The 26,373-nt window shown below is 38.7% G+C and overlaps 4 protein-coding genes across 6 annotated transcripts in view; 2 read left to right on the top strand and 2 right to left on the bottom strand.

Moving 5' to 3' along the window:
* The first annotated feature begins 417 nt into the window (after window positions 1-417).
* On the top strand, window positions 418-12,620 carry LOC126373111 (probable 4-coumarate--CoA ligase 1). Its single transcript, XM_050019114.1, has 9 exons — window positions 418-724; window positions 5,069-5,279; window positions 8,461-8,607; window positions 9,118-9,318; window positions 9,675-9,783; window positions 10,445-10,671; window positions 10,983-11,161; window positions 11,749-11,904; window positions 12,167-12,620. The coding sequence occupies exons 1-9, from the start codon at window positions 479-481 to the stop codon at window positions 12,452-12,454; spliced, it is 1,764 nt and encodes a 587-aa protein (XP_049875071.1). The 5' UTR covers window positions 418-478; the 3' UTR covers window positions 12,455-12,620.
* Window positions 12,621-12,651: 31 nt separating this feature from the next.
* Window positions 12,652-14,575, bottom strand: LOC126373135 (serine/threonine-protein phosphatase 4 regulatory subunit 2). The gene has a single exon (XM_050019156.1). The coding sequence runs from the start codon at window positions 14,507-14,509 to the stop codon at window positions 12,989-12,991; it is 1,521 nt and encodes a 506-aa protein (XP_049875113.1). The 5' UTR covers window positions 14,510-14,575; the 3' UTR covers window positions 12,652-12,988.
* A 2,495-nt stretch (window positions 14,576-17,070) lies between these two features.
* Window positions 17,071-18,353, top strand: LOC126373230 (uncharacterized monothiol glutaredoxin ycf64-like). Its single transcript, XM_050019288.1, has 2 exons — window positions 17,071-17,443; window positions 17,852-18,353. Exons 1-2 carry the CDS (start codon window positions 17,188-17,190, stop codon window positions 18,040-18,042), a joined length of 447 nt encoding a protein of 148 aa, XP_049875245.1. The 5' UTR covers window positions 17,071-17,187; the 3' UTR covers window positions 18,043-18,353.
* Window positions 18,345-26,373, bottom strand: part of LOC126373082 (alpha-actinin, sarcomeric) — a 34,028-nt gene continuing 25,999 nt past the window's right edge. For 2 of the 3 annotated variants that reach the window (XM_050019068.1, XM_050019067.1), the window contains exons 6-18: window positions 26,121-26,213; window positions 25,364-25,594; window positions 24,820-24,967; window positions 24,084-24,234; window positions 23,556-23,741; window positions 23,107-23,329; window positions 22,691-22,879; window positions 22,148-22,275; window positions 21,717-21,895; window positions 21,128-21,250; window positions 20,629-20,735; window positions 19,838-19,996; window positions 18,345-19,315 (exon numbers count right to left, since the gene is read on the bottom strand). In XM_050019068.1, the coding sequence (XP_049875025.1) occupies window positions 19,838-19,996; window positions 20,629-20,735; window positions 21,128-21,250; window positions 21,717-21,895; window positions 22,148-22,275; window positions 22,691-22,879; window positions 23,107-23,329; window positions 23,556-23,741; window positions 24,084-24,234; window positions 24,820-24,967; window positions 25,364-25,594; window positions 26,121-26,213 (1,917 nt within the window). In that variant the 3' untranslated portion in view covers window positions 18,345-19,315. The remainder of the gene's footprint in view (window positions 19,316-19,837; window positions 19,997-20,628; window positions 20,736-21,127; window positions 21,251-21,716; window positions 21,896-22,147; window positions 22,276-22,690; window positions 22,880-23,106; window positions 23,330-23,555; window positions 23,742-24,083; window positions 24,235-24,819; window positions 24,968-25,363; window positions 25,595-26,120; window positions 26,214-26,373) is intronic. The other variant, XM_050019069.1, reaches the window with a different exon arrangement.

The following is a 26,373-nucleotide window of genomic DNA, read 5'->3' as shown; positions in this document are numbered from 1 at the left end:
TATTAGTCACACTGTTATTCACTTTGTCATATTTCCGGAAACTTAAAGTAGAACGCGAGCACGTTTAGTAGTATTTGCTTAGCCGGATTTGATCGTGGGACCTTTTCTATGTAATGCAGATTATAACAACAAAACCAATCAATCTTACACAGGTAACGGAACTTAGACTTCGACAGCAAGTACTTAACTACATGTTTAATCGGGCGCTGTACATTTTGATAACGATAACAAATTAAAAGTTAGTTTCGTTATCGCTAGTTTTCAAAGTTCATCGCGTATCCATCAAATCTTTATCGCTGGTTTATTTTCACTTAAATTTTTTCGTTGTAAACATTGTTTGTTATAGATAAAAGTTTACAGCGGGATTTGTACGTGGACCTTGCCCTACAGCGTGCGTTGTAGCGAGCCAAAACGCGCGGGAGGCGAGTCGCGCGCGCATTCTCGCGCAGTCTCCCGTCGCTAAACATTGCGCGTAAACATGTCTCATATGAAAATTTTGCGCGGGAGTCTTGCGCGGAAACTCTTTGAACTTCCAGCTCAAAATGCCAAATCTAAAAGCAACCTTGCCCCTCGGGTGTTAGTGAGAACTTTCGCGACTCAACCTGCCCCAGCGGTGGACACAAAGTACCTGACGTCCCCTTACGGTGAAGTCCAAGTTGGAAGTGAATCCGTAACTGAATTCGTGTACCGGGACATCGAGCTATGGGCCGACAAACCGTGTGTGGTAAGTGAATTTTTTATTTTCTTTTTGTTTTCTTAGAAGTATTTTTTTTTCTTTATTAGGCATCTGTGTTCGAGTTCAAAGGTCAATTATGTGCATACAAAACTATAAAATCCGCTTAAATTCATAGAAAATAACTATATTTTTTATTTTCTCTACGTACTTATCTACTTTAGACATATAAGTACCTAAGTAAATTATAAAGTAATAAAGACTACCTAATATTAGTGTGATTGATTAATCTAAAATTATTTTACGTTTCGAAATACTTTTGTCATTAAAATCAAATTAACTTACAGTAGTTTTTTGTGATGTGTATTTTTGTTCAGATAAGTATAGTTACGTTAAATCACAAAAATCTAATATCGTATAATTTTCGAAATTGGAATCGATGTACATAATATACGTAAAGTCATAAAAATCTGCTTGTGTAATTTTTGAATTTGGAATAATTATAAAATAATTTGCGTTCAGAAAATGTGGTTAACTTTTATTTTATTGAATACTTACTTTATATAATGTTGCTTTAAACTTTGATATTTTATTAATTCACACAGATTGTTATATAAGAGCAATCGCGGCAATTCCCATCAGTATCAATTAGGTAGCTAATAATGAAATGCGGCGGAACAATTGCAGTTTCCCTAGTACAAAGTTCATTTGTTGCATCGTAGGTTACAATAGGTGTAGTATAGCACGTGTTATAGCTGCCTACACTGTCTAGTATAAGTATATGTGATACGCCATTATAAATAGAGCTCGACCGAAGGTAAAGGTCGGTGATGTTTGGCAACATGCGGTCGTGGCAAAAATGGGGAAGTAGGGAACGTCATACTGGAGATTTTAGATATTTTTCGTAAACAACAATGATAGATATTTTGGCATTGAGAACTGTTTTTTTTCGAATGATAAGTTTGTTTATTTTATAATCTTTCATGCCGTCGAAACGATAAGAATAAAAATGAGACGTTGGTTCAATAGACACGTCTGAGTAGACGTGTAAACCAAACATGCTAATAACTAGGTAATAACTCCTTCATTTTTAAGTCGGTTAAATATAGTTTCTAAAACTTTAGATTTGGCGCGTGTTGACACGTCGAATTTGTAATAAATAAATATTTTAAGAAAACACTAATTGACTGACAGTCGTCGACTATTTATTAATTTTCATGGTATTTATTTGCACAAGCAACATCTTCTAGAAAAGTCGGAAACAAGTCAAATGTCCCGTTCTTTTTTCGTTCGCCGCGTAATTCTTCCGTTCCCGCCTTTTCTGTTACTTACTTTTTTAATTTATTAATAAGTTGTATAACAATTATAAATAGTTTATTTCTTTCTTTTTAATAATAATTTAATTCTCTAAAATAAAATTTTAGGCCCATTTGCTGGGACGTTAATATTCATGTTAGATATTGAGATATTTACTTGCAAATAATAAAACTTCTTGACAAATGGTATTTGCAAGTACTTATTACTTATTATTTAAGAGACAAAACCACATGCAGATAGTAAGTAATTTATATTTATAGCCAGCCAAGTACCGTGTAAGATTACTTGTGTATTATTACGATTGTAGGTAACTAGAATCAGAGGAAGGCGTGTTTCCTCGCGACCTTGGTTTCCCGTCAGTAATTACGTACAATTTAGAATCTCGTTGCCCTATATTAGGGTCTTGTCACAAATAGATAAATGTTTTTTACGCAATATGAGTTAACAACTCATATACTATGTGCATTACGAAATTTCACCTTGAAAGAAGCTGTATTCGACCTTTACATAGGCCTACGACCGATATTAAAATGTATCGTTTTATTGCTCCTTGAATATTTTATTCAAAGGTGACAAAATTATAAAAAAAGTAATAATAGTTACTTTTACTTCCCGGATATAAAATCAGCACACACATTTGATTGTGACTCATTCAAAAAGTTTAACTGATTAGATCAAGATTACACCGGCGACTGTGGCGCCTTTTAAAAATAAAACAATAAGAAATAAATAGACAATTAATTATAATTTTGGTACCAAAATAATTTTATTAAATAAATAATGTTATTAAAAAATACACATTACATAATAGTAAATATAATATATTGATAGACCTGTTATAATAACAGGCACATAAGTAAATAAAATAAAGTAGGTATATAAAGAGCTGTGAAGATCGTATTTAAAATGTAGAGTAGAGACTACTTCGAACTGTATTTTAGCGCTTCTTAAAGAAGAAAAGTTTTGAAAGAATTCGTTATATTATTTCCAAGTCGCTACGGTGATAGTGAGAGTGCAGGTTTACCAAAGTTCAATGGATAATCCTATAAATACGAGCCAAGACGCGTCAAATGGGCTATGAGTCCACGCGTGCCAAATATTCTTGCATAGAATTTATCTGTCTTCCCAATAATACGCATATAAACATCTTTTCGAATATTGAACTTTGTTCCAACCTTGGATGGCAAATACCTACTACACGATTAGTTTGATAGACTGGTATCTACATGTTGCCAGCATTTGTTTTTTTCTTTTCAACAAGTTAGTTAGGTACGTACTTATCTTATTGAGTCTCAGTAAGTTCATCAACGTCAGTTTTTTGGCAACAAAAAGCTGGAAAAAATGCGAGTTCAAGACACTCATTATTTTGGTTGAAGATTATTTCAATAATAGCAACGAGAAATATATTGTATGTAACGACTACCTAGATTCATTCATCCAGACATGCAGTGATACTGTTGTAAAAGTTTCAAAGACACAGATACAAAAATGAACATAAATATAGATAGGAAGGTTCTTATTTCCAAAAATGTATTACGGAATTTTTCTAACGCACTTGTAGTCTCGTTAGGTACTGGTACTGAGCTTAGGTACCTATTTATGTGATCGAAATTTATAGGTAGGATCGTCCTATTAAACTGGGCTTATGCCATAATGAACTTTCGCAGGTTTAGGTAATATTTTCACCATAGAAATAAATATGTAACAAAAATAAAATACTAATAAATAATTTAAAAAATAATAATAGTGTATAAATATGTGTGTGTGTGTATGTATTTATTTAAATAAATGCTAGGCAGCTTTGGTATCTAATTCTTTCGACACAGGTAACCGATATGAACACTATGAACAGGTGACATACCTATTACAATAGCAGCGACCTAATTAGCTCCACGTAGAGTGAAATAGGTCCACTGATATTACGACACGAGCTTTATACTAGCACATGAACGTGCTGTCTCATGAGCAATATCATGTACCTACATGATACCCAGTTTAGAACCCTGTCGCACTAACATTTTGTCATTTAGTGAGACTTACGATTCAATTTGTCAAAAAAGTTAATATGACATGGTATCAAAGTTTACGACCTTACCACAACACGACATCTCGCCCAAGACATAAAAAATCTTGGGTAAATCATTTTCCATGTAGTAAATGAGGTGGACGTAATAATTACTATAATAATTAATAATTACTATAAATAAGTGGAAAATTGCAAATATGTATAAGTAGTTATAGTTAATAAGTTATGTATACCCAAACAGATAATCAAATAATACGCTTACTTATCTGTCACAAAAAGATTATTTGGGGGCGTAGTCAGTCTGCATCAAAGTAGTATTAAGTCTGCGTTGTGAAATGTAGATAGATATTGGTATCTAAAAGGAATTATGTTTTCTCCAACATTGTCTTGTGGTGTTTGTCAATTTTACCCACCCCTAAACGGACATGTTCAAAACTAAAAGATGATCGCACGGAAGTGCTGGTTCAACCAAACCCACCTGTACCAATCACTTTAATAGATAGGTTTTTCACTGCTTTTTTAATGCGTGATGATCCTGTTCGGTAAACGCGTGAATTATGTCTTTGAATACTTTAAATACATGTTTGGTTTATTAATTGATGTCATATGGATTTGTGCCCGGTGCAATAGATGTGTAGATAATAGGTGTGTTGTGTGTGGTTTGTGTGTGTGGGTGAATAGGTGTATTTGTGGAGCAATAGGCTCTATGTAATAGGAATTTCATACATACATAACATAAACAGCGTATATACGTCCCACTGCTGGGTGGGCACAGGCCCCCCCTCAATCAACCGGAGGGGGTATGGACCATACTCCACCACGCTGCCCCAATGCGGGTTGGTGGAGGTGTTTTTACGGCTAATAGCCGGGACCAAAGGCTTAACGTGCCCTCCGAAGCACGGAGGAATTATACACATAGGAATTACATTGAACTTAAACATAGTATGACGAGGAGTGTTTATACTTAACACCTCTGCCTATGTCTACAGACAATATAGGCGTGCTTATATATCGTACAGTTTTCTGGATATTAATATATCTAAACACTTCAGACATGCGGCGTGTCGGGGCGCGGCTACGACTACCAGATGATGCGGCTGATGGTCGACCGCTGCGCCAAGGCGTTGATAGCTGAGCTGAAGATGGCGCCTGGCGACAGGATCGGCCTGATCCTGCCGAACCTGCCAGAGTTTGTCTCCCTCATCCACGGCGCCATGCATGCTGGACTCGTCGTCACGTTCGCCAACCCGCTTTATACTGCAGGTAATCACCTCGTAGATGCTGCTTCATCATCAGCCCATTAACGTCCCCACTGCTGGGGCACGGGCCTTCCCTATGGATAGATAGGGAGATCGGGCCTTAAACCATCACGCGGGCCCAGTGTGGATTGATGGTTATTAACGACTGCTAATGCAGCCGGGACCAACGACTTAACGTGCCTTCCGAAGCACGGACGAGCTCGAGATAAATACTTTTTTTCATGTGGTCACCCATCCTATGACCGGCCTTTGCGAAAGTTGCTTAACTTCAACAATCGCAGACCGAGCGCGTTTACCGCTGCGCCACCGAGCTCCTCATCAGATGCTGCTTAAGACAGTTGAACGACGCGAAAATGTTCGTGCCTAGGCGCTATTTGCTAGGGAACATAGCCACGGGCCTTACAACGGGTGACGAATTTTGTACTTGTTACGACTATTTAATTCGAATCAGCATCTAAAAGTTGACGGTAAAGCACTCAAGCCTGCATTGTCCTTCCTTACCAAACAAAGTGCAGAAAATTAAAATACATAAAATATGAATAATTATCTTACACAAAGACTCGTTAGGTAGGTACAAAACTGAATACTTATTTACTTACGAAGTATTTTGTGTCATCCCAGATGATTAAATTGGTTAAAATAAACGGTATAATTTAGTGAGGGACAGGCTACGTTCACCAAAAACAATTTAGATGGCAATTTGAAGGTCAGATGAGATTCTTTGAATTAAAAAGAATCGGTATTAAATGATAATTTTAGGTCCGGTCCGTAGGTCCGTAACTACGTAAGCCCACCAATATGTAAAACAGATATAATAGATTACAAACACGGATTAACTTGTCACTAGAGTCATAAACGTATAAATTTGATACCGTATGATATGATGATTACGCTTGCTCGGTGGTCTAAAGTCGAATGTTAGGTGTCTCACTTTTATATTGGTTGCAGCCATTTATCAGACGAATTTATCTTTTTTTAAAGGCGATAACAATGAATGAAATATTAACTTACAAACCGTGACAGTCTAGTTAGATACATGCATATATAAACTCACGGCCGTAATCTGTAATAGAGTGAGCAGTACCACACAAAATTAAAGACAACATGCAGCCACGGTTGATACGAAGTCCTAAGATGGGTATGATGAACCTTATGGTGACAAGCACGGATTAGAAGAACCTTCTATTTCGCGGTGACAAGGGATCAGCCTATCGCCCATAACGACCCTTATCCCTCTGTCGGATTTTACTACATGTTCTAGTCTATGACAATCTAATATTAATAAATATTATTAAGAAAGAAAGCATTTATTATTATTAGAGGACGCTACGGTAACAATACAAAAACAGTAGGGAAAAAAATACTTACACAAAATTACATATTACATTTGGAGAAGCCTAGAGGAGGCCTAGATATGTCCTAGGACAGCCTGACAAGGAGGGTGTCGATGTCGTTGATGTCCGCTAATTATTAGATTTAAGTTAATATTAATAGAAAGTAATGTAAGTCAGTGAATAAAGCCTATTTTTTTTTAAAGAACTGAATAATAATAATAAAATACAAAATGTTGGTCGTAACAGTCATGTCGCGGTGGTGAACCTCCTCAATTAATGGACCCCGCTCAGCATTAGCCGCGGCGTGAGCCACGGCGCTGGGTAACTGCAGGCCCAGCCGAGTTGTTTTTTGACGTGACTTATTGTAGATTTGCCACAGATGGCATTAACTACTTGGCCGGACAAATGGGGAGCGCTGAAGGCTCTCACCCAGTACAACGTTTAAGACAAGGCAGACCTGAGGGTGCCCAGTTGGGCGCGAACCTCGGCTCAGGGCGTCGTCTAAGAGGAAAAATATTTGAAAGAATTAATCGACCCTAGGGGGTCGATAGCGATAAGCGCTGATAGAGGGATATCGTCGACCACGCCGGCGGGGTCGGTATCGGCGAGCCCAGCCGAATGAGGCTCGGACATCGTCTTGCATATTTATTAATTTGTTAGATAAGTTGCATCAAATTACTGAAATATAATACAAGTGTTCATAAGTAAGCACACAAGACACAGAATGCGGATCTGGCAGGCCGCGGTCTTTCGAATAGGTAGGTATATCTAGTTACTTATAAGTTATACGAGGTTTGTTTAAACCCCATGTCTAGGAGAAGAGTCTCTTCAGCTTACTTTCAAACTGAAAGATAATCGATCATAACAATATCGATCAATTAATCTTTCCAAGTCCACTGTTTTATAATAACTCGTCTCTGTTTTTAAATAAAAAAATATAACTTTATATAAAATTAAGAATTGCAGGATATTTTCAAAACCATCTAGGTAACTCAATTGTGTCTAGGCAGAAGTTGTGTAAGATTTTATTTATCTTTCAAATTAGTGCGATAGGTGGTGGTACGAAAGTGTACTTTGGACTGTGGGAGACTAGTTCGACTTGGAAGTATTGCGTCCAATCGTGCCCAACATGTTTTTACTAGACAGGCCATTGAATTTTAATGTCACACTAATAACGGCTTTCGCTCCGAGTACAAATAAGGCCTAGTTTATGTTAGGAGTACTTGTAATAACACCGTAGCCATAGGTAGGTATTGGTAAAGCCTTTTGTAGTATCAAGAATGAAGGAATTTCCAGGCTACGTTCTCAAAAAAAATATAGGTGGCGCTGCCCATATTTTCGTTTAACCTTCTACTTTCATGGATAACAGACATATTCTTTGTTTTTGGGTATAAATGATGACCCTTGTTATTACACCCAGGCATAAAACAACACATCTTGCACCCATTATTATTCTGATCAAAATAAAGAGAAGCAATATAGATAGCAACATAATTCTATACGTATCTGATCCAAATATCAAACAACAAATATTTTTATATATGCACCCGACATTACATTTTATTTTTGAACAATTATGTACCTGAGTAATGAGAAAATAGGTAATTATCATGATAAAGCTGGATAGCGCAACCTCGGTTCAGGACGTCGTCTGAGAGTGTTAAATTTGAAAGAATTAATCGACCCATCGGGTATTTCTGTCGAGCGATAAGCGTTGAATGAGATAAATCGTCGAATACACAAAACACCACCTATTTCTAAAAGAAATTTCTTCCAGCAGGCCTAAAAATTAGCACAGTTGTTATTATGTTGGGTACGTTTGTGAAATTAATTGTTTTATCTTTTTTATAGATGAGGTTCGCCGTCAGTTCATGGACTGCGGTGTGAAATGCATCGCGACCATCGAGATGTTTATGCCGGTGGCCAAAGAAGTCTGCAAGCACCTGAAAGACTATAAGGGCACCATTTGGGTTGGTGGTGAAGATGATAAGGCTAACGGTAAGTTCAGTAAACTTTAGTTACAGGTTACAGTCCTGACCATGACCATCATGGTAAGTAAGCAGATGATTTGTTGCTTACTTACGTCGACGAATTTACATTTTTCTTGCATATCTACATTTTATGTACATAAGAAGCAGAGTATCTATCTATTTCCTAATACATTTTCTGAGCATCTTCTTCTTCTATTGTGTGGGTTGTGAGGTGGATTACCAACCCCATCAACCCTGGTGTCAGAGTTACTATTAACCCGCCAAAGGCCCCTGACATGGTTCATGTAACGACTACTAACTTACATCAGTAAGTAGCTAGTAACTGGGACCAACAGCTTAACGTGCCTGCCGAAGCACGGATCATCTTTCTTTCGGACAATCAGGTGATCAGCCTGTAATGTCCTATAACAAAACTAGGGATCACAAAGTGATTTTCGTGATGTGTCCCCCACCGGGATTTGAAACCGGGACCTCCGGATCGGATTTTCTGAGCTAAACTTACCTTCTTTTCCTCCAGGTATCCACGGCCTCCGCGCCTTGCTGATGGCCGACCACAAGGCTGATCTCCCGGATCTGAACGCTGATGACGTCAGCCTGATCCCCTACTCTAGTGGCACTACTGGCATGCCTAAAGGAGTGATGCTCACTCATAAGAATTTAGTCACGAATCTGAAGCAAGCGCAGACCCCTAAGATGATGAAGTATGAAGGAGAGAAAGGTGAGGTATTCTGCATTCGTATCAATTATTTCTTCTTTTTTTTAAATTTTCTTTGCATTGTAATTACGTGCGATAGGATATGTGACTGGGTCAAAGAAAAATTTAATAATCTTGAAATAGAAGCCAGTTTAAGTTGATCAAAATTCAATTATATTTTTCTTTTAGATTTATTTTCGAATTTTAATCATGAAAATTAATTCGAAAAAGTCCGAGCCGTTTGGAATTTCAACCCTCAGCTCACGGCCTAAGCACGGGTTTGTGCTATTAAAACAAAACGTACGTTTGACCGTTTCTATCGATGACGTCACAAGTCAGTATTTCCACACAAACTTCAAAGCATATTTTCTTTTTTCCAGGCAAGTGTGACGTCGTACTGACAGTCCCGCCGTTCTTCCACATATACGGCTTCAACGGAATCCTCAACTACAACCTCACTCTTGGATACCATGTCGTTACCATGCCTAAGTAAGAACGAATGTGCTGTTTTTCACACCCCATTTTTTTCAGTGATAAATCCCATTTTAAGTATAAGTACTTAAAAGAAGAAAGGTACTAACTAGCTTTAAATATACTGGCGCGAACAAAACACATGGAACACGTTCAACTGGTTATCCTCCCAGGATGTCGTTAAAACCGACACGATCATTATGTTGGCGATGGGCTGTTCTCCTGCCATACTTCCGGCCAAGTAGTTAATGCCATCTGCGGCAAATTTACAATAAGTCACGTCAAAAAAAATGTCACCATACGGTTCATGGTTCTACCCATTATGGGTTGCGGACGTGTGTTCATGTCTTCTTCTTTTATCGTGTGGGTTGTGAGGCGGAGTACCAACCTTATCAACCCTGGTGTCAGGGTTACTATTGAGCCGCCAAAGGTCCCTGACAAGCTCATGATCGACTACTTATTTACATCAATAAGTAGTAACCGGGACCAACGGCTTAACGTGCCTTCCGAAGCATAGATCATCTTACTTTTGGACAATCAGGTGATCAGCCTGTAATGTCCTAACCAAACTAGGGACCACAAAGTAATTTTTGTGATATGTCCCCACCGGGAATCGAGCCCAGGACCTCCGGATCGTGAGTCCGTGTGTTACCTACTTAATAAAATATATAATTCACAGATTTACCCCCGACGACTACATCAGATGCCTAGTGGAGTACCAGCCTACGACTTTGTTCGTGGTGCCGTCCCTACTTGCGTTCCTTGCCACGCATCCTCAAGTGAAGAAAGAACACTTGCAGTGTGTCGAGACTATTATGGTTGGAGCCGCCCCCACCACCGACAGTATGCTTGAGAAGTTCTTACTTAAGTGTGAGAAGACCAAGGACCAGATTAAACTTCTCCAAGGTATGTTCAGAGATTGTCTTAAATAGTCATCATCGTTAACGCTCTCATCAGTATAGCATTTTTCTATGCTATTTTTAGGGGAAAGGACTTTTATACTACACATACGCGGTACAATCGATAGGATTGATATACGTAATTGTTGAGTCATCAATGTCGATATTGAGATTATTTAGAGCTTTGGAAATGATCGATCATTAATCGATATACAGTCGATTATCGAGAAACACCGGAAAGCCTCCGACTTAGTTTATCGACTACTTACACGCGTGACTGAGGTTTATGATTATTTCAAGTTGTGATGATAATTACAGGCTATGGAATGACGGAGAGTTCACCAGTGACTATAATGACGCCGTACGAGTATCCTTACGGCAAAGTTGGTGCGGCGGGTCAGCTGGTGCCGAGCACATTAGCTCGCATTGTGTCGCTCACCACGGGCGAAAATCTAGGCCCGCATAAGTCTGGCGAACTACTTGTTAAGGGACCTCAGGTATACAATCTTTTTGTACTTACTAGGTTTTGGTAATAAAAAAATATTTTACACTGTGCTGTCATGATATATTTTCAAACTTGTATTATGATTTATGATTCAAACTTGCATTTGAGATGTACTTCCTCAGGTAAATTGTCCTTTTCGCGTAGGTACTTAGTTGACCAATCACAGAGAGCGAAAAAGGACACGCTCGTTGTATGTCCTTATTGTCGGGTGTCAGGCTGGTTATTTTTCTCACACTGATAGCATAGAATAAGGAATAATACTCTAATTGATGACTTCGACCGTGTAAGGCTGCGTTGAGACTCGCGGGGCGTCAAGCGACGCGGTGCTCGGAGGGGGCCGCCGGAAAACGTATGACGGTGTATGAAGCGTTCACGCAGAAGCGTTTTTGCATGGTTGACCCGCGTGCTCCAGAACGAGGCCTATCGAGTTAATTATCAGCACGGTTCATTAAAACCGCTGCGCGGTGCGCGCATACCACCCGCTTTTAATATCTGCGAGACTATCACTAAATAAATAGTCCACGTGGCATAATTCGACTAAAGTAAAACAATTTTTAAATACAACATGAATATTTCCAGATGATGAAAGGCTATTGGAATAACGAGAAGGCGACACGGGAGACGATCGACAGCGATGGCTGGTTGCGAACCGGCGACGTCGCGTATTATGATGAAGACCATTACTTCTACGTCGTTGACCGCACTAAAGAACTCATCAAGGTTAAAGGAAACCAGGTGAGGGCAGAAATTATCTTGGTGGTTCTTACAAAAAAACTGAAAGAAAATAAAACCCTGTGTTTAGTAGTCGAAATTTGGTGACTTTTCCCCAGAAGATTCACTTTCGATCTCAAAATTTCAAATTATATCTTCTCGAACGAAAGATATAATTTGAATATAGTTTTATATTCAAATTATATCTTTCGTTCTGGGTTCTTAACACACATTTCAAGGTCTGTGAATTCTGTGATAATCTGATAATAATTATTTTAATTCACAGGTATCTCCAACTGAAATCGAAAGTGTGATTATGGAGCAACCCGAAGTAGCTGACGTTGCCGTGGTGGGCATAACAGACGCGCTAGCGGGCGAGCTGCCCAAAGCTTTCGTTGTGCTCAAACCCAACCACAAACTCACCGAGAAACAAGTCTACGACCTGGTAGCCTCCAAATTGACCAAATACAAGCACCTTGAAGGTGGAGTTGCCTTCCTAGACGCCATCCCTAGAAACGCCGCCGGAAAGATCATGCGAAACGAATTGAAAGTTCTAGGCGGCAAAAAACATTAAATATCTCTCGTATTTAAAATAGTATAGTAATAGTAACTGTAAATAGTAAGATTTGTATAAGTTTACTTGTATTATAGGTTGTGCACATTTGTTTGTAAATAGGTAGTTAAGATTACAATTGTTGATTTTTATAGTGATTATTAAAAAATATAGTGAACTGTTACAATGATGGTTTCTTTTTGTAATAAAACAATAAATTTAATGTCGTAAGAAATACCCTATTTATTTCACTTAAAAATTCTACACCAATTGAATCACTTTCTGAAGTCTACCACATTATGGATGAGTCATAACAATTTCGAGATTAAATATACAAATTGGAAAATGTGTCGTAATGTAATACAGATATGTATACGAGTTCAAAAATAATGTGTTAGACGTTGGATGAACAATGAGTTGTGATTACAGACTTTAAAATTAATTTCCTTTATCATTCATTCACTTGTCTACACAATTATATTAAGTTAATTCAATAAAAAGATATCACTGAAAAAATCTAAATTCAGTTCATTTGTCTTACTTATAGATACTACTTCAGTTCTCACTGCTCACTTCAGGACTTTCAGTCTTTTCTGGTTTTTTCTCCTTTTCTTCTACTGATTCGGCTTCTTTAGTTTCTTCTTTAGGCTCTTCTGGTTCCTTAGGGCCTTCACTTACGGGCTCGGGTAATTCTGACTTGACATCAGAGATGGAATAGTTGTCAGATTGGATTTGTGGAGCCTCTACCACAGTATCTCCTATAGGCTTAGGTTCTTGTGAAGATTCTGATTTCGTCTCAGAGTCTACATTGCTTTCTGCTTGACTTGAATCTGAATTCGATTCTTCTAAAGAGTCAATATTAGATTCTGAAGGTTTTGGAGAATTACTATTACTATTTGTATTGTCGCTAGACGAAGAGCTCTCTTCACTTGATGTCAATACTTCAGATGTAGCTTTGGAATCAACTTCATCCTTTGTATTTGTATCTGAACTTGTGCTATCTTCTGTAGCTGCAGGTTTCTCATTGCTCTCATCTTCAGTGGTAGATTGCTGCTCTTCCTTTTCAACTATTGGATCTTTATCTTTGTCTACTGCATTGTTTGACTCTTCAGCAAGTCTCTGCTCTGTCATCTCTGCATCATCAACTTTTATTTCTGGTATAATAAGAGGATCTTGCTCTTCTGTTTCAACTGGTGTCATTTCCACATCGAGCTTAGGTTCTTCAGCTACTGGAGGCACATTTTCTGCCTCAGGTTTCTCATTACTCTGACCCACATCAACTTGTACAGCAGAAACAGGATCAGTAGTTGACTTCATTTCTTGTTCCTCTGTAGTCACATTAGGTTCAGGAGGAGTTACAGACTCATACTGGGTGACAGTTTTTTCCTGAGATTGCATCGGAGACTCTTCTTTGGCTTGCAAGCGAGCTTCAATGTCATCAACTGATATGTGGGTCTCCGAGGAACAAGGCTGTGGCTGTGGTGTAGCATTTTGTTGCTGTTCTGGATTGTCTTTCCATGACATGTCTTCCATTTCAACATCAACATTGTATTCAGAGTTATTGTCTGAACCATTGACTATGGCTTCAACAGGCTCTCCATTCTCAGGCTCCACATGGCGTTGTGTTCCTGGCTCCCTGGTGCTTACTACTAGGATGTTCTTCTCCACGGCTCGCATAAACTTGTCCACACGATTATACTGTTTACGAGGATATGTGAGTAATTCGCAGATCCTTTGAACGGTGAATGGAGCTGACGAAAATGAGTCCAATCGTTCTAACAAACTGTTCTTCATAGCGTCATAGTTAAAGGGATCCACGTTGGGGTAAGGCGGGATTTCGATACTCGGCGTGGTTTCGTAGAAGTCGGTGATAACATTTAGAAGCTTTTCTTTGAATAAACTCTTCACAAGGGACCACTGGTATACTGGATCGCCGGTCCGCGCTACGTACGCTAAGTAATCGTTGAGTTCTTGAGGAATTACTTTTGGTTTACGTTTTGAGAAATCTTCTAAGAAATGGAATATTTCCTCTGCGTTTTCCATATTATTCAAAAAATGTGCTTGAAATGTTAACATGAAAAGCGATACACTACAAAAATATAAATCACCACTTCATTCAGATCAGACCACAGACCAATTAGAGATGCTACGCATCAGACGGAAATGTTCCATATCCATGATATCCATAGTAAAAAAATTGCTCTATGGAAACTGCTCTTATAGAACATGACAGCTCTTTTTTTTAATTGAATTATTTGCCTTGGAAGTTAGTAGCTTAGGTTGGTAACAATTTTAGCCTTTTAAAGCCTAAATCGCATCCCCTTTTCATCCTCGTGATCGATTGGAATGGGAATTTGAAATGAAATAGGTAGTGCTATTTATTAATTATTTTATTTTTTGATGGTTATGTTTTCTGGATCTCATGTACTCAGAGTAAATTCTTGCACAAATTGATATCAGAGATTTTTTCGTAACAATTACACGCCTTCTTCGTCTAGGGCGTCGAGGGGTGGAGTAAATGGGTGCATCTGAAATAAGAAACACAAAATAAAAATAATAATAACCTCACAACAGCTCTAAATCGACAGAAACAAATAAACATCCCACTACGCCACACCCATACCTAGTCCATTCTGTCGAGGTCATTTTTTTTGTGTTCTATCTGTAGATAAATATGAAAAGTAAAACAATATCAAAATAATTGCCCGTAACTGAATATTTGTGTATATCATACATATTAATCATTGATCCAAGATGTGTAAAACTTACCACTTTCGACTCTTGTACGTTTCTCTGGAACTTTGCTGTAGGAATGGTCTTCATGCAGTCTCCTCTTGCAAAAATTGTGCTTATGAGAGACATATTCTGAAAAGTAATAAATGTTTCAGTGAGTTGCATTCTCAGACTTTTGCCACTGTTCTTTTCACTACCAACTGCCCCAAATAGACCAACTTATCTAAGCAGAACAACAAACAGAACAACAACAAAGAGAATAGCCACTTAATAATAAATAATGTCATTATTTTAAATAACTCTGAGGATACTTACTGGTTCCATCGGCGTCGTGGCGTAAGCCTTGGGGCATATCAGTAGTGATCTCATCAGCACTAAATAATGTTGGATAGGCATCGACGCGGTGGCAAGATCTTACGCGTGGCGATGAGAAAAACCTTTTCTGCTTTCGTAAGTTCAGGACACTTCGCAATCTTTCAGAACCAATGCGCACTCTGTCCATTTTTGGAGTTCTATCTCAGATTTCGGAAATCTATAAAAAATACGTCCTTTCGTCTACTATCACAACTCACAACACTACACACATGGTACATGGTGAAAGTTAGATAATACAGCTACAAAAATTGAGAGGATAAGTTACAGAATTAAATGTTGTGGAGGAACTTTGAAAATGACAAGTCGAACAAGATGGCGACTGGTAGGGATGTTCGATCCGATCCGATACTTATGTGGATCGATACAATGTAATACGATCCACTCGATTTTTGTATCGATACAATGTCATTCGATCCGTAGGCGGATCGATACAGAAGCACGGTGGATCGGATCGAAATGAGATGTATTATTATATTTAAAAGTACCGTCAATTTCGGCATTTGTTACCGACATTTTATTTTTATGTAAGTAGTACTTTTTAGTCGCTTGGACAACCAACAACTTATTTTGTTTATATAAACCAATTGTAATTTTGCTATGGCTCCGCCTAAAAATCCAATGTTTGGTCGTTGTTTGTGAAAACGGATACTGGAGGAAAGTGCAAATTATGTCATATCGAGGTGAAAACTAAAGGAAACACCACCAATTTGGCAAAGCACATAAAAAGGCATCATAAAAACACGGAATTTGTGTCAGAAAGTCAGCAAAAACACAACATCTTTTATTTTTCTAAATATTTGATTCGATACTGGATCGATCCAAAAAATCGTATCGAGTCAATAGGATCGATACTAGGATCGATACAGTACATTACGATCCATTGCGATCCGGAATATCGATACAACGCTACCGGATCGAACATCCCTAGCGACTGGTCTTTGCACTCTGGCATGGTAGGCGAAATAGGACAGAAGTATGAAGGAGGGGCGGGGTGGAACTGTCATCTTCAATATGAGCGCACCATAGACGTAATGCGAGAATGATATGTATGAAGATAACCGCCCATGGTTGCCAAATTGGAAATAAGGATGGTTAATTTTTTAAATGGATGTTTTGTCAATCACACTTTCATTTTTAAAAATATTATACGATCCACGTCGGTCCGGATTATCGATACAAGGCACCCTGATCGAACATCTCTACAATTTATTCACAATCAGCAACATTGAGCTTACCATAGACACTGTGTTACTTTTAGGATATTTATTTGATCCAAGAACCAAGTATTTGGTCTTTGATTTGATCCTTGGTCCTTGCTTTTTAGTAATATTTTATTTATCTCACCACTAGCACATTGATGTTTTATTAGGCAAATTATAGCAATAACAAACAATACAAAAATAAAAATACGAAACGGATATATACAAAACCGAGTATTCGATTCTGATTCAACTGCTTCCGGTTAATATTTATAATACTCCGATGCCAAAACCTCAGAAAAAAGAAATTTTGACAATTTTGACAATGACAAGAGAACGAATGTGAAGTGTCATTTTTGGAATGTTTTTTACGAAATTTCCAATTGACTTGTCTGGGTGATTTTTTTTATAATAATTAATACTGCGTGATATTGCATATCAAATAAAATGAATAACTTACTGAGGAGAAATATTTTTTCTGCTTATAACAATGCTATGAAGATAACGTGTCGATCATTTGCCGATGCTGCTACGAAAGAAAAAATTGACAAAATTGTGAAGAATAACAAAGTAGTGGTGTTTATGAAAGGAGTTCCTGATGCACCGAGATGTGGGTTTAGCAATGCAGTTGTTCAGATAATGAGAATGCACGCTGTTAACTACGATAGTCACGACGTACTGTCTGATGAAAACCTACGGCAAGGTTAGTTAATTTAGGTATTAGACGCTAGTTATAACCTGACATGCCATATTATAATATGTTGTATTGCAGCTTTTTACTTTTATATTTTGAGAAATTTGCTGTACATAAGATATTATTGCTAACCTGTTGATATTTACAGATTTTAATCTAATATCTCATCATAGTGTTCACTTAATTTATATAATGATATGAACAGAATGTTACTTAACAAATTCATTATTGTTATACCATTAGGATTACAAGGTTGATGTTATGTAGGAGCATATAAATATTGCATCAAATACATTTTACATGCAGACACATAATACTAATGATATAATATTCTCAATCTCAAGTAACATCCTCTTTACGTTTATGATTAAAATAATTGTTGAATGGTCTATTTAATTTTTTGGTTATAATTTACAGGTATCAAAGATTACTCGAATTGGCCAACAATTCCCCAAGTTTTCATTAACGGGGAGTTTGTTGGTGGCTGCGACATCATGCTGCAGATGCATCAGTCCGGGGAACTAGTAGAGGAGCTGAAGAAAGTTGGTATCAAGAGTGCCCTCCTCACCGCTGAAGAAGAGAAAGAGAAACAAAGCGAAACTAAGTAGCGGGCTTCCATTGGTTAGTATAGTAAAAAAATATTGACTTATAAGGGCTATGAAATATTAACTATTTATTGAATTGTGATTATTTCAACATAGGTTTTGTGTTGGTGCTTCTAGTTCAAAAGCATATATTTCGAACAACTCTGTTATTTTGTAGACAACACTTATGGTTTTCAATATTCGTGACCTCACGTTCCTTTTAGTCAATTGTCTCAAGTTGTTTTATTAGTTTTAATATTATGAAAAGTCTGTGACAAATGTTTACTTAGGTTTCTAAGTTTATTATTATGAAATAAAAATGGAAATGTGTTTAAGAGCTCTTTATTTAAATTAGCTGTACATTCGAGTTAGTATACTTTTACTTTTTGGGCACATGATTTGTTCTTACTCTACGTACCACTGTCTCCTCATCATAATACACTTGATGGATAATCAACGTAGTCATTAAAAGACAAAATATGGCAGATCATTTATTTTGAGTACTCATTCCAAAATACTCTCACAAACGATATAATTTTATATAAAAATGATATTCAAATGATAAATAAATAGATGCAGGCAAGTTATGGCAATACATGATATAAATAAATTTGTGTGACACTTCCCTGCAACATTTATAAATTTAGAGAACTTAAAATATGTTACGTACCTACCATCCAAGTACTATAATTACTAATGGCAGTAATTAAAGATTTAAACTTTCATATAAATAATGTTTGCTTAAAAATAAAAAAAAATATAACAAAAACATTCTCACAATGTGAATGAGTCTTATTTTGGTGTCACACATTAGTCAAGCCTAACATTAGCACCATTTTATCTTACAAATAAATGTTTTGTGACTTCCCTGAGAATTTTATATAAAAGTTAAAAATACCTAATACTAATGTATAAATAGTTTGTTGTAAACATAAATGATTCTCTGATTTGAGCCAAAAGGTTACAGGAAACATTAGGGAGAAGAGTTTTACGGTATGAAAGTTAATGGCATTTTTGGTTTGAACATTGCACATATTTTATAATAGAACTGTTTTAAGACTATAAATGTCACAAAAATTGTTTGCGATACATTGACCAGTGTTTAGGGCGAGGGTGCGGTTGGGGTCAATGTGTGGGAAATAATTTTTGTGCGTCGTGGCGGCGACACCGCAGTGTCTGGGCCCTGGTGTTAGTTGAGCGGTGACGGCCGTGAATCTTCTTGTTCTCCTATGTAGCTTCGATACCTTCTCCGAGAGAGTTGATGTCGTGATGATGACCAGCGATGTGGGACCTGTGTCTAAGTATAATGCAATTTAATACCCTGCAGTATGAATGAGTCCGCTCACTTGTGGATGGACAGAAATTTAGGCATCAGTCCAACTCTATTGGAAGGATGCCAAATTTTTTAGACACTTGCATATTCTGGAGGTGGAGACTGTTCTTTTGAATAAACAAACGAATATTATGTAATTCTTTTATAAGCACTGCTTTCAATGCTTAAGGCGAATATTTTGGACCGAATTATCTTTCAATTATACTTACAAAGTAACCATAGGAAGTTGTCAGCTTTTGTTTTAAATCTAAATTTTAACTGAAAATTTCATCTAACAACATTACTAAAACTTCAATACCCATATAATTTTAACATTAAAAAATACATTATAAATATCACACTCAACTTTCCCAATTAGCTAATAAATACCGTCATCAGATCCTAGCCGGTGTACCACCGTCCTAAAAAATGGGAAAATACGAGTATCTGTGGTATCTGTGGTGTGGTGCTGTACTGGCTGACTTCCATAGAATAAATTATAGTTACCTAAAGGTCAGTTTCGCCATAGAGCGCGGTGGAGAAGGCCATGTAGTCCAGGGCGCCGGGCGGCGCGCCAGGCCCGCGGTACGGCGGCATGCGAGCGACGCAGTACTCCGCCTGGTCCGGAGGCAGCTCGCGACGCAGCTCGTCTGCTGTGATGTAGGGCTGCGGGGATTGCACAAACATTAGATGGTGGATAAATCCTTCGATTATGGTCCAAAAACTAGTGAATTGCCTTCCGATAGAACTTCTTACAGTGCGTTTCTACTGAAGCGGAGCAGAGATGTGCAGGAATCAATCAGTCTGTGAGTGAGAGAGCGAGTTCTTTGTACGCACGCTGTGATTGGTCTCCGCTCCACTCCGTTGATAGGAACAAATTCAATAACCCTGTTCGGTCGGGTCGCCGCGCGCGGCGCGAATTTCGCGAATTCAAGCGCTTCGACCAATGAACGATACGAATGCGATCTACGTAGATGGACGTCAAACGGCTATTGGTCGAAGGCTTCGATATAATTCGCGCCGATCGGCGCGGTTGCCGTGCAGAGCCTACTGATATCGGTAGGTTAAAAAGATCCAGTAAGAGCACAAGTTAGAAGTATTTAATAGTCAGATTCGTCCTGCTTTTGTAAATGGATAAAAAGCTGTCGGGCACTGATCAGTAGCTTACATATTGCATAGAAATAATGTATAGCCATATCTTTTCTTTTAGACTTTATAGTCGGTCAGAATAAGGTTGTATTTTGCATATCAGAAATGAGGGTTGTGGAGTTACAGAAGAGCTTGAATATCTGTGTTACCTTGTCACCAGCTAAGATCCTGAAGCTGTCGATGACTTGTTCAGCGGTGTCTGTGTCTGTAGATTCCCTCGTCATGAAGTCCAAGAACGCATCGAACGATACGTAGCCTGCAAAGATAAATTTTGTTATTAATTACGGTCAGTCATCATTTCTTGAGAGTAGCTGTTCTTTATTCTTGATTTTATTAATTAATACTTCCATTTTCGTTTTTTACTCTTTCTTCTATTTAAATCACTTTCAAGGTAATTTCCTTGTCGGTTTTGACTAATGGCTCTAATTAAGAAGTCTTCAGTTTTATAAGAAAAGAGGAAATAAGATTATCTACAAGACCTAAAGAAATAAGACCATCTCTCCCTACTTCCACAACAAAAGATTTGTTCCGACTTACTCCATCGGTGAAACGCAGGTACTTAGTTTATCAAGCGATGTGTTAAGTACCCCTGACTTAGTGTTATTCGAATAACTATAAAGTAACTAGTATAAAGTATTTTTATAATACCTGTGTTGTTGGGGTCGACGACAGCCAAGATGCGCTGGAAGTCGAGTTCTCCTTGCCTGTCCTTGCCGATGCTGTAGCCCACCGACACTAGGCACGACTTGAGCTCCTCAGGTGCCAGGCGGCCTGCGAATTGATAAGCAGCCTTTTTGTAATTGTCAGTCGTTTACTCTTAAGTCAGTTTTCATAAAGCTTCGAACCCCATTGACCCAAGAATATAATATTTTAGACAAGTAAACTTATAAAGTGAAATATCTTATTAGGTATAGATTTGCTCACTAGGACTAGGCCGGAAGTAGGTGTCAAAATAATAAAAAACGAAATCACTTATTCACTTGGTGTATTACTACGGTGTGAAATAAATGATAATTAGATATCATTTAGTATTCAATTTTTTTGTGGCAATGTTTTCATTCATGAGCGCCATTGATGAGTGCATTATTGTTTCCTTTCGCAAGTTACTTTATTCGAATGTTTTTTAATCAATTCCGGCAAAAATTGGTCATGAAAATGTTCACTGCGACGAGAGTAGGCCGTGAGATGATCGTTGCGAACTGTCTTATTATTACTAAATAAATGTTACGTTACTCACCGGTGCGGTTCTTGTCGAAGTGGTTGAAGGAGGCACGGAACTCGGTGAGTTGTTCCTGGGTGATGCCCTTGGAGTCGCGAGTCAGGATCTGGTTCTCCACCTCGTTGATGGTGCGGTTGATGGAGGTCAATAGCTGTTCCCAGCCCACACGCAGGGTTTCCATTGTGTATTGTGAATATCTGGAATGAGGGTATTTTGGTTTTTGTAATAGTTGTTGTTTATGGAAGAGAATAGTTTTAGCCGCAAAATAGCGATCACACATAACACACGTCCTTTAGAGCTATAAGATAACTTGCGGTTATTTTTGATTCAAAATTATCCCTTGTGTGATATGCGATTTGCCCATCTTCCTAATAATGGTCTACTGAATGACCACAGCGAAGATTTGGCTTTTGTTGGTTAGGGTTTAACGTGAGGGTAAGTTCCCTTACCTGTTCTCGAAGATCATGCCCTCTTGCACGGCCTGGTGGATGCGCTCCAACTCCTCGATGTGCGGTTTATACGCGTAGACACCCGCCTCGTATTCCTTGAGTCGGTGCAGCTGGTCTTCCAGGGAGCCCTGCAGAGGATATTTTGTTAGAAATGGAAGCTTGGGGAATTGTGTGAAGGCAATGATATTTACAGATTACATCTTTTGTGTGATTTGCGCTTTTTATATCAAGGAGTAATTATAATATTTTATGGATTAGATGACGCGGAGATGCGCGTCGATATCCACGTAAATCGTGCCATCTGAAGAAGTCTGGCGAGTTAGGTGTGCAATAGGTTGCAGGGTACAGGTACAATGCCATGTTTTAACCAAAGATCTATCACATTGACCCACTAGTGGGTTAAAAAGGGATGATTTTTTAAGTTGTCGTCTTTGATAGACCAGCAGAGTAAGAATTGTAACTAAGTAGTTGAAATAGATAATAGAAAGGGTTCATCGTCGCAAGGCTTTAGGGACTTCATGAACAAGATAAATCTGGACTTACTTGAAGACCCATGCCGATAGCTGTGACAGCGTCCATCTGCCTCTCGATCCAGGGTCCGACGGCGTTGGCCTTCTCGGCGAACTGGCGACGAAGGGTCTCGTTGTTTTGCTGCTTGCGGAGCTCGGCGGCCAGGGTGCCGTCGCGTTGGGGCACCAGTTGCCTCACGTCCGACCACTTGCGGTTCAGCTCCTGAAAGAGGGAAGGTTAGTTGGCTTGTTGAATGCGTCTTGAATCAACGGTTAAAAGGATAGTCCCTTTTTTCCTTCAGCACCTTCATGGCACAAAGTCTTGAAGAAGATATCATAGCGATAATATTAGTTCCTAGTCGTTTCAAATAACAGTAATAGTTGTTTGTTGAATTTTGGAATTACCTCAATAAGTAATCTTCAATAAAAAATATTTATCGCGATACTTACGTGAGCAGTCAGTGTAGTGTAGGGGTTCTCAAGACCACCAGGGATCTGGTGCTGCTTGACGATAGACTCCACCTGGTGCACCAGGTTGACGATAGCCTGGTACTCCTTGTCGGCCTCGCCCAGAGTGGCCTTGAAGCGTGCATGCGCGTCCATGAGACCGGAGATCTCTTCGATGGTGTGCACGATGAACATGTCTACCAAGTCCTCGCGGGTACCGTCCAACCTGAAGAAGGCAAGAAGAATTTACAGAAATGATCTGATTCCGAGTTAAAGATATCCTTTATTCAGACACATACGAATTATTATCGTCTTATTTAAGTTCAGCTTTGGTTCGTGTATCAAGATCTGTGTCTAGATCAAAACTAGATAGATTCGGAAATCTACATTCATCGCACCCACAAGAAAGATGCGTGTATAATGCTGTTAGTTGAATTATATGATATACATACCAGTTGTTGAAAGGCGCAGCGCGCTTGGCGAACTCGAGGTGCAGCAGATCAATCTGCTCGAGCACGCGTTCGGCATCGTCGAGGGCGAGGCGGCGGCGCTGTGTCAGCGCACCCAGGCGGTCCCACTGCGAGCAGATGCGCTGGCAACGCGCGTTCACGCTCGCCACGTCGTGGTACTCCAGGGAGCTAAGGAGAAAAGGAGGGATAAGAAAAGATTTGCAATTGATCAGCGTCCTACGATGAATATTGAACCCTATGGTAATTTCATCGCTTAAATTGTGCATCATTTCGACCATACGGCCATATTTCGATTGCAGCCAAATCATAATGGTGACGCACCAAATATGCGCTCTCATATGACTGGTACTATACACTCGTAACCTAGCACTAATTGTAGGTGGTCGAGCTTTGATCTCGTCGCGTTTAGCATCAAACTCTTCTAGATGATTCTGTAGAAGGCCATACACTAGCAGCTGGCAGAATACCAGTTCTATGGTCTATATACAAATATCATGATTGTCGACATACTTGAGCTCCTGTGCGATGGCGGCGATCTGTTCGACGCGGTCCTGGTGCGCGGCGAGGTCAGACTCGAAGGCTTCGTGCTTTTTCTTCAGAGCCTTGATCTCGTTCAGCTTGCATTGACGGAAGTCCTGCGACTGGAGCATCTCTTCCTTGCCTGGAAAAGCATTTGACTGTAAGTATATTTTGATTTTCTTTAATGTTTTCGCACTTTTCGCTAGCATTCTGGTTCCTCTGGCTATCCTTTAGCTGCTGTGTAATGTGGAATGTTGAAACGCCTTTTTTGGCGATAGCATTCAACTTCACTGTCAAAGGCATGGAGATCGAGAGTAGCAGTCGTGAACTCGTGAGTGAATTATAGTCAATGATATCGTGAACAAGCAGTTACGTAGTTATGTAAGGAAATGAGGACCTTGAACTTCTTAGTTAAAATTTAATGAAGGTAGAAAGTGATATTGAACAAAATAATTCCTTTATAGTTAGGTATGTATTCTATACGATGTTTACGTGTGGGAAAAGTTGCATTTAGTATCAAATAAATCGTCAGATAAAACCACCTGTATTATTGATGAATGTTAGGGTAGTCCTGTTTATAAAAGATGAATTAGGTTCTTATTTAGCCTAATTGGTGTCACTGCCTGGCAAAAGTCTCCCATCGATCCTTTCAATTTTATATTTTGCCACCTCTCCTATTACGGATAAATTACCTACTACTACAAACTGAAAAGTGCTTTTAACTCACCCCTGGTCCAGTCCTCGTGGATGTCGGCCTTGTGCTTGAACTTCTGGGCAAGGTATTCGAGACGCTCGAGGCGCATCATCTCGCTCAACAGCCATTCTTCGAACGCCTTCTCGGCGATTTCTAGGCCCTTCCATGCGTTGGAGATGTCCTGAAATTGTGAATAAAGACTCATATAAAAGTCGTTCAAAATAAAAAAAATCTATTGAAAGTGAAGATTCCTTTAATACTGGATATTGTTCTTATAAATAATGTATGTGTAACAATATATCTTTGAAAGTCTTTCTCTACGTCTAAGTCTGAGACAGATGATTTGGATGCGCCTTGGCCACCAGCTGCCGTTGTCAAGTTGTAAAAACGCGACAGTGTAATCGGCTAAAATGTATAGAATTGATTTAGATTCTTAAGTTATACTTTAGTCCGCAGTTATCATGAACCATGTAACACGTGTCGTGTCTTGGGCCATTAAATTTAGCAGTTCGATAATAATTTTTAACAGGGTTGGCGATGTCTAATATGATCTTGTGTTAATGTCTTGGATACTCACAGAGACCATCTTGCCCTCAGTGGGCATGTACGCGGGACGGTTGCTGAGGCGCAGCTTGGTTTGCAGGGTGTTGAAGTTGGTCTCCAGTTTGGCCTTCTGTTCTACGCGGGGCGGCTTGTGCTTACGCCTGTAAGTTCGGTAGTCTTCCAGCTTCTTCTGGCAACCCGCGAGCGAGTTGTCAGTCTGGCGGCTGTTCAGCCAGGGCATCGTGCGACGGATCCAATCGAGGAGCTGCAATTATTAGGTTTATGATTTCTAATGTGCCTATCTATTGATTCAATAATAACTCTGACATCAGGGTAGGCGAAGCTGGTCATTGACAATTGATATTATACATTGTTTTAAGTTTACGCGGTTATTATCATAATTAAAACACATAATAACGGGTTCTTACCGCGTTTAAATGGGGATATGAGACTCCCGATATTTAAACGCGGTAAGAACCCGTTATTATGTGTTTTAATTGATATTATAGCCTACATGAAAGAGAAAGAATGCGTTTATGGTAGAGCTAAGCCTAAGTTAAGACTCCCTAGTCTTCCGTATAGTCGTTACTGGTTACTAAGGTTAAAATGGAGACAGCATCAAAAAGTTGGATGCAGGTGTTCTATTTTTTGACAATTATTACGAGAAGGGTTTGAGTTTTTGATTATATATAATATGAAAGCCTATTGGGATCCTTGGTGAATCAGTGCCATTTAATATTTGGAAGATAAACTTAAGGGTATACATATATATTGCATTGAGTTTTACTTACATCGCTGGCAAGACGCTCGTACTCTTCCATCAGGCGTTCGTTCTCCTGGTTGACTTTGAGAACTTTGCAGATGCGGTTCGCGGCCGTTTCAGCCTACAAATATATTGAAGAATATTGTTACAAATGATCCTATTAGTATGTGAACATTTTGGATCTTCTCAAAGCCTCATTACTGAGAATTATCCAAAAAGGGTCAAGGTTGGAAATTACAATTTTTCCATTTTTAATTTATGATATTAATAGATAATATTTA

Source organism: Pectinophora gossypiella, chromosome 15 (genome assembly GCF_024362695.1).
Source record: "Pectinophora gossypiella chromosome 15, ilPecGoss1.1, whole genome shotgun sequence".
NCBI classification, from domain to species: domain Eukaryota; kingdom Metazoa; phylum Arthropoda; class Insecta; order Lepidoptera; family Gelechiidae; genus Pectinophora; species Pectinophora gossypiella.
Note: the sequence above shows the minus strand (reverse complement) of the source record. Positions and strands in the feature narration are given on the sequence as shown.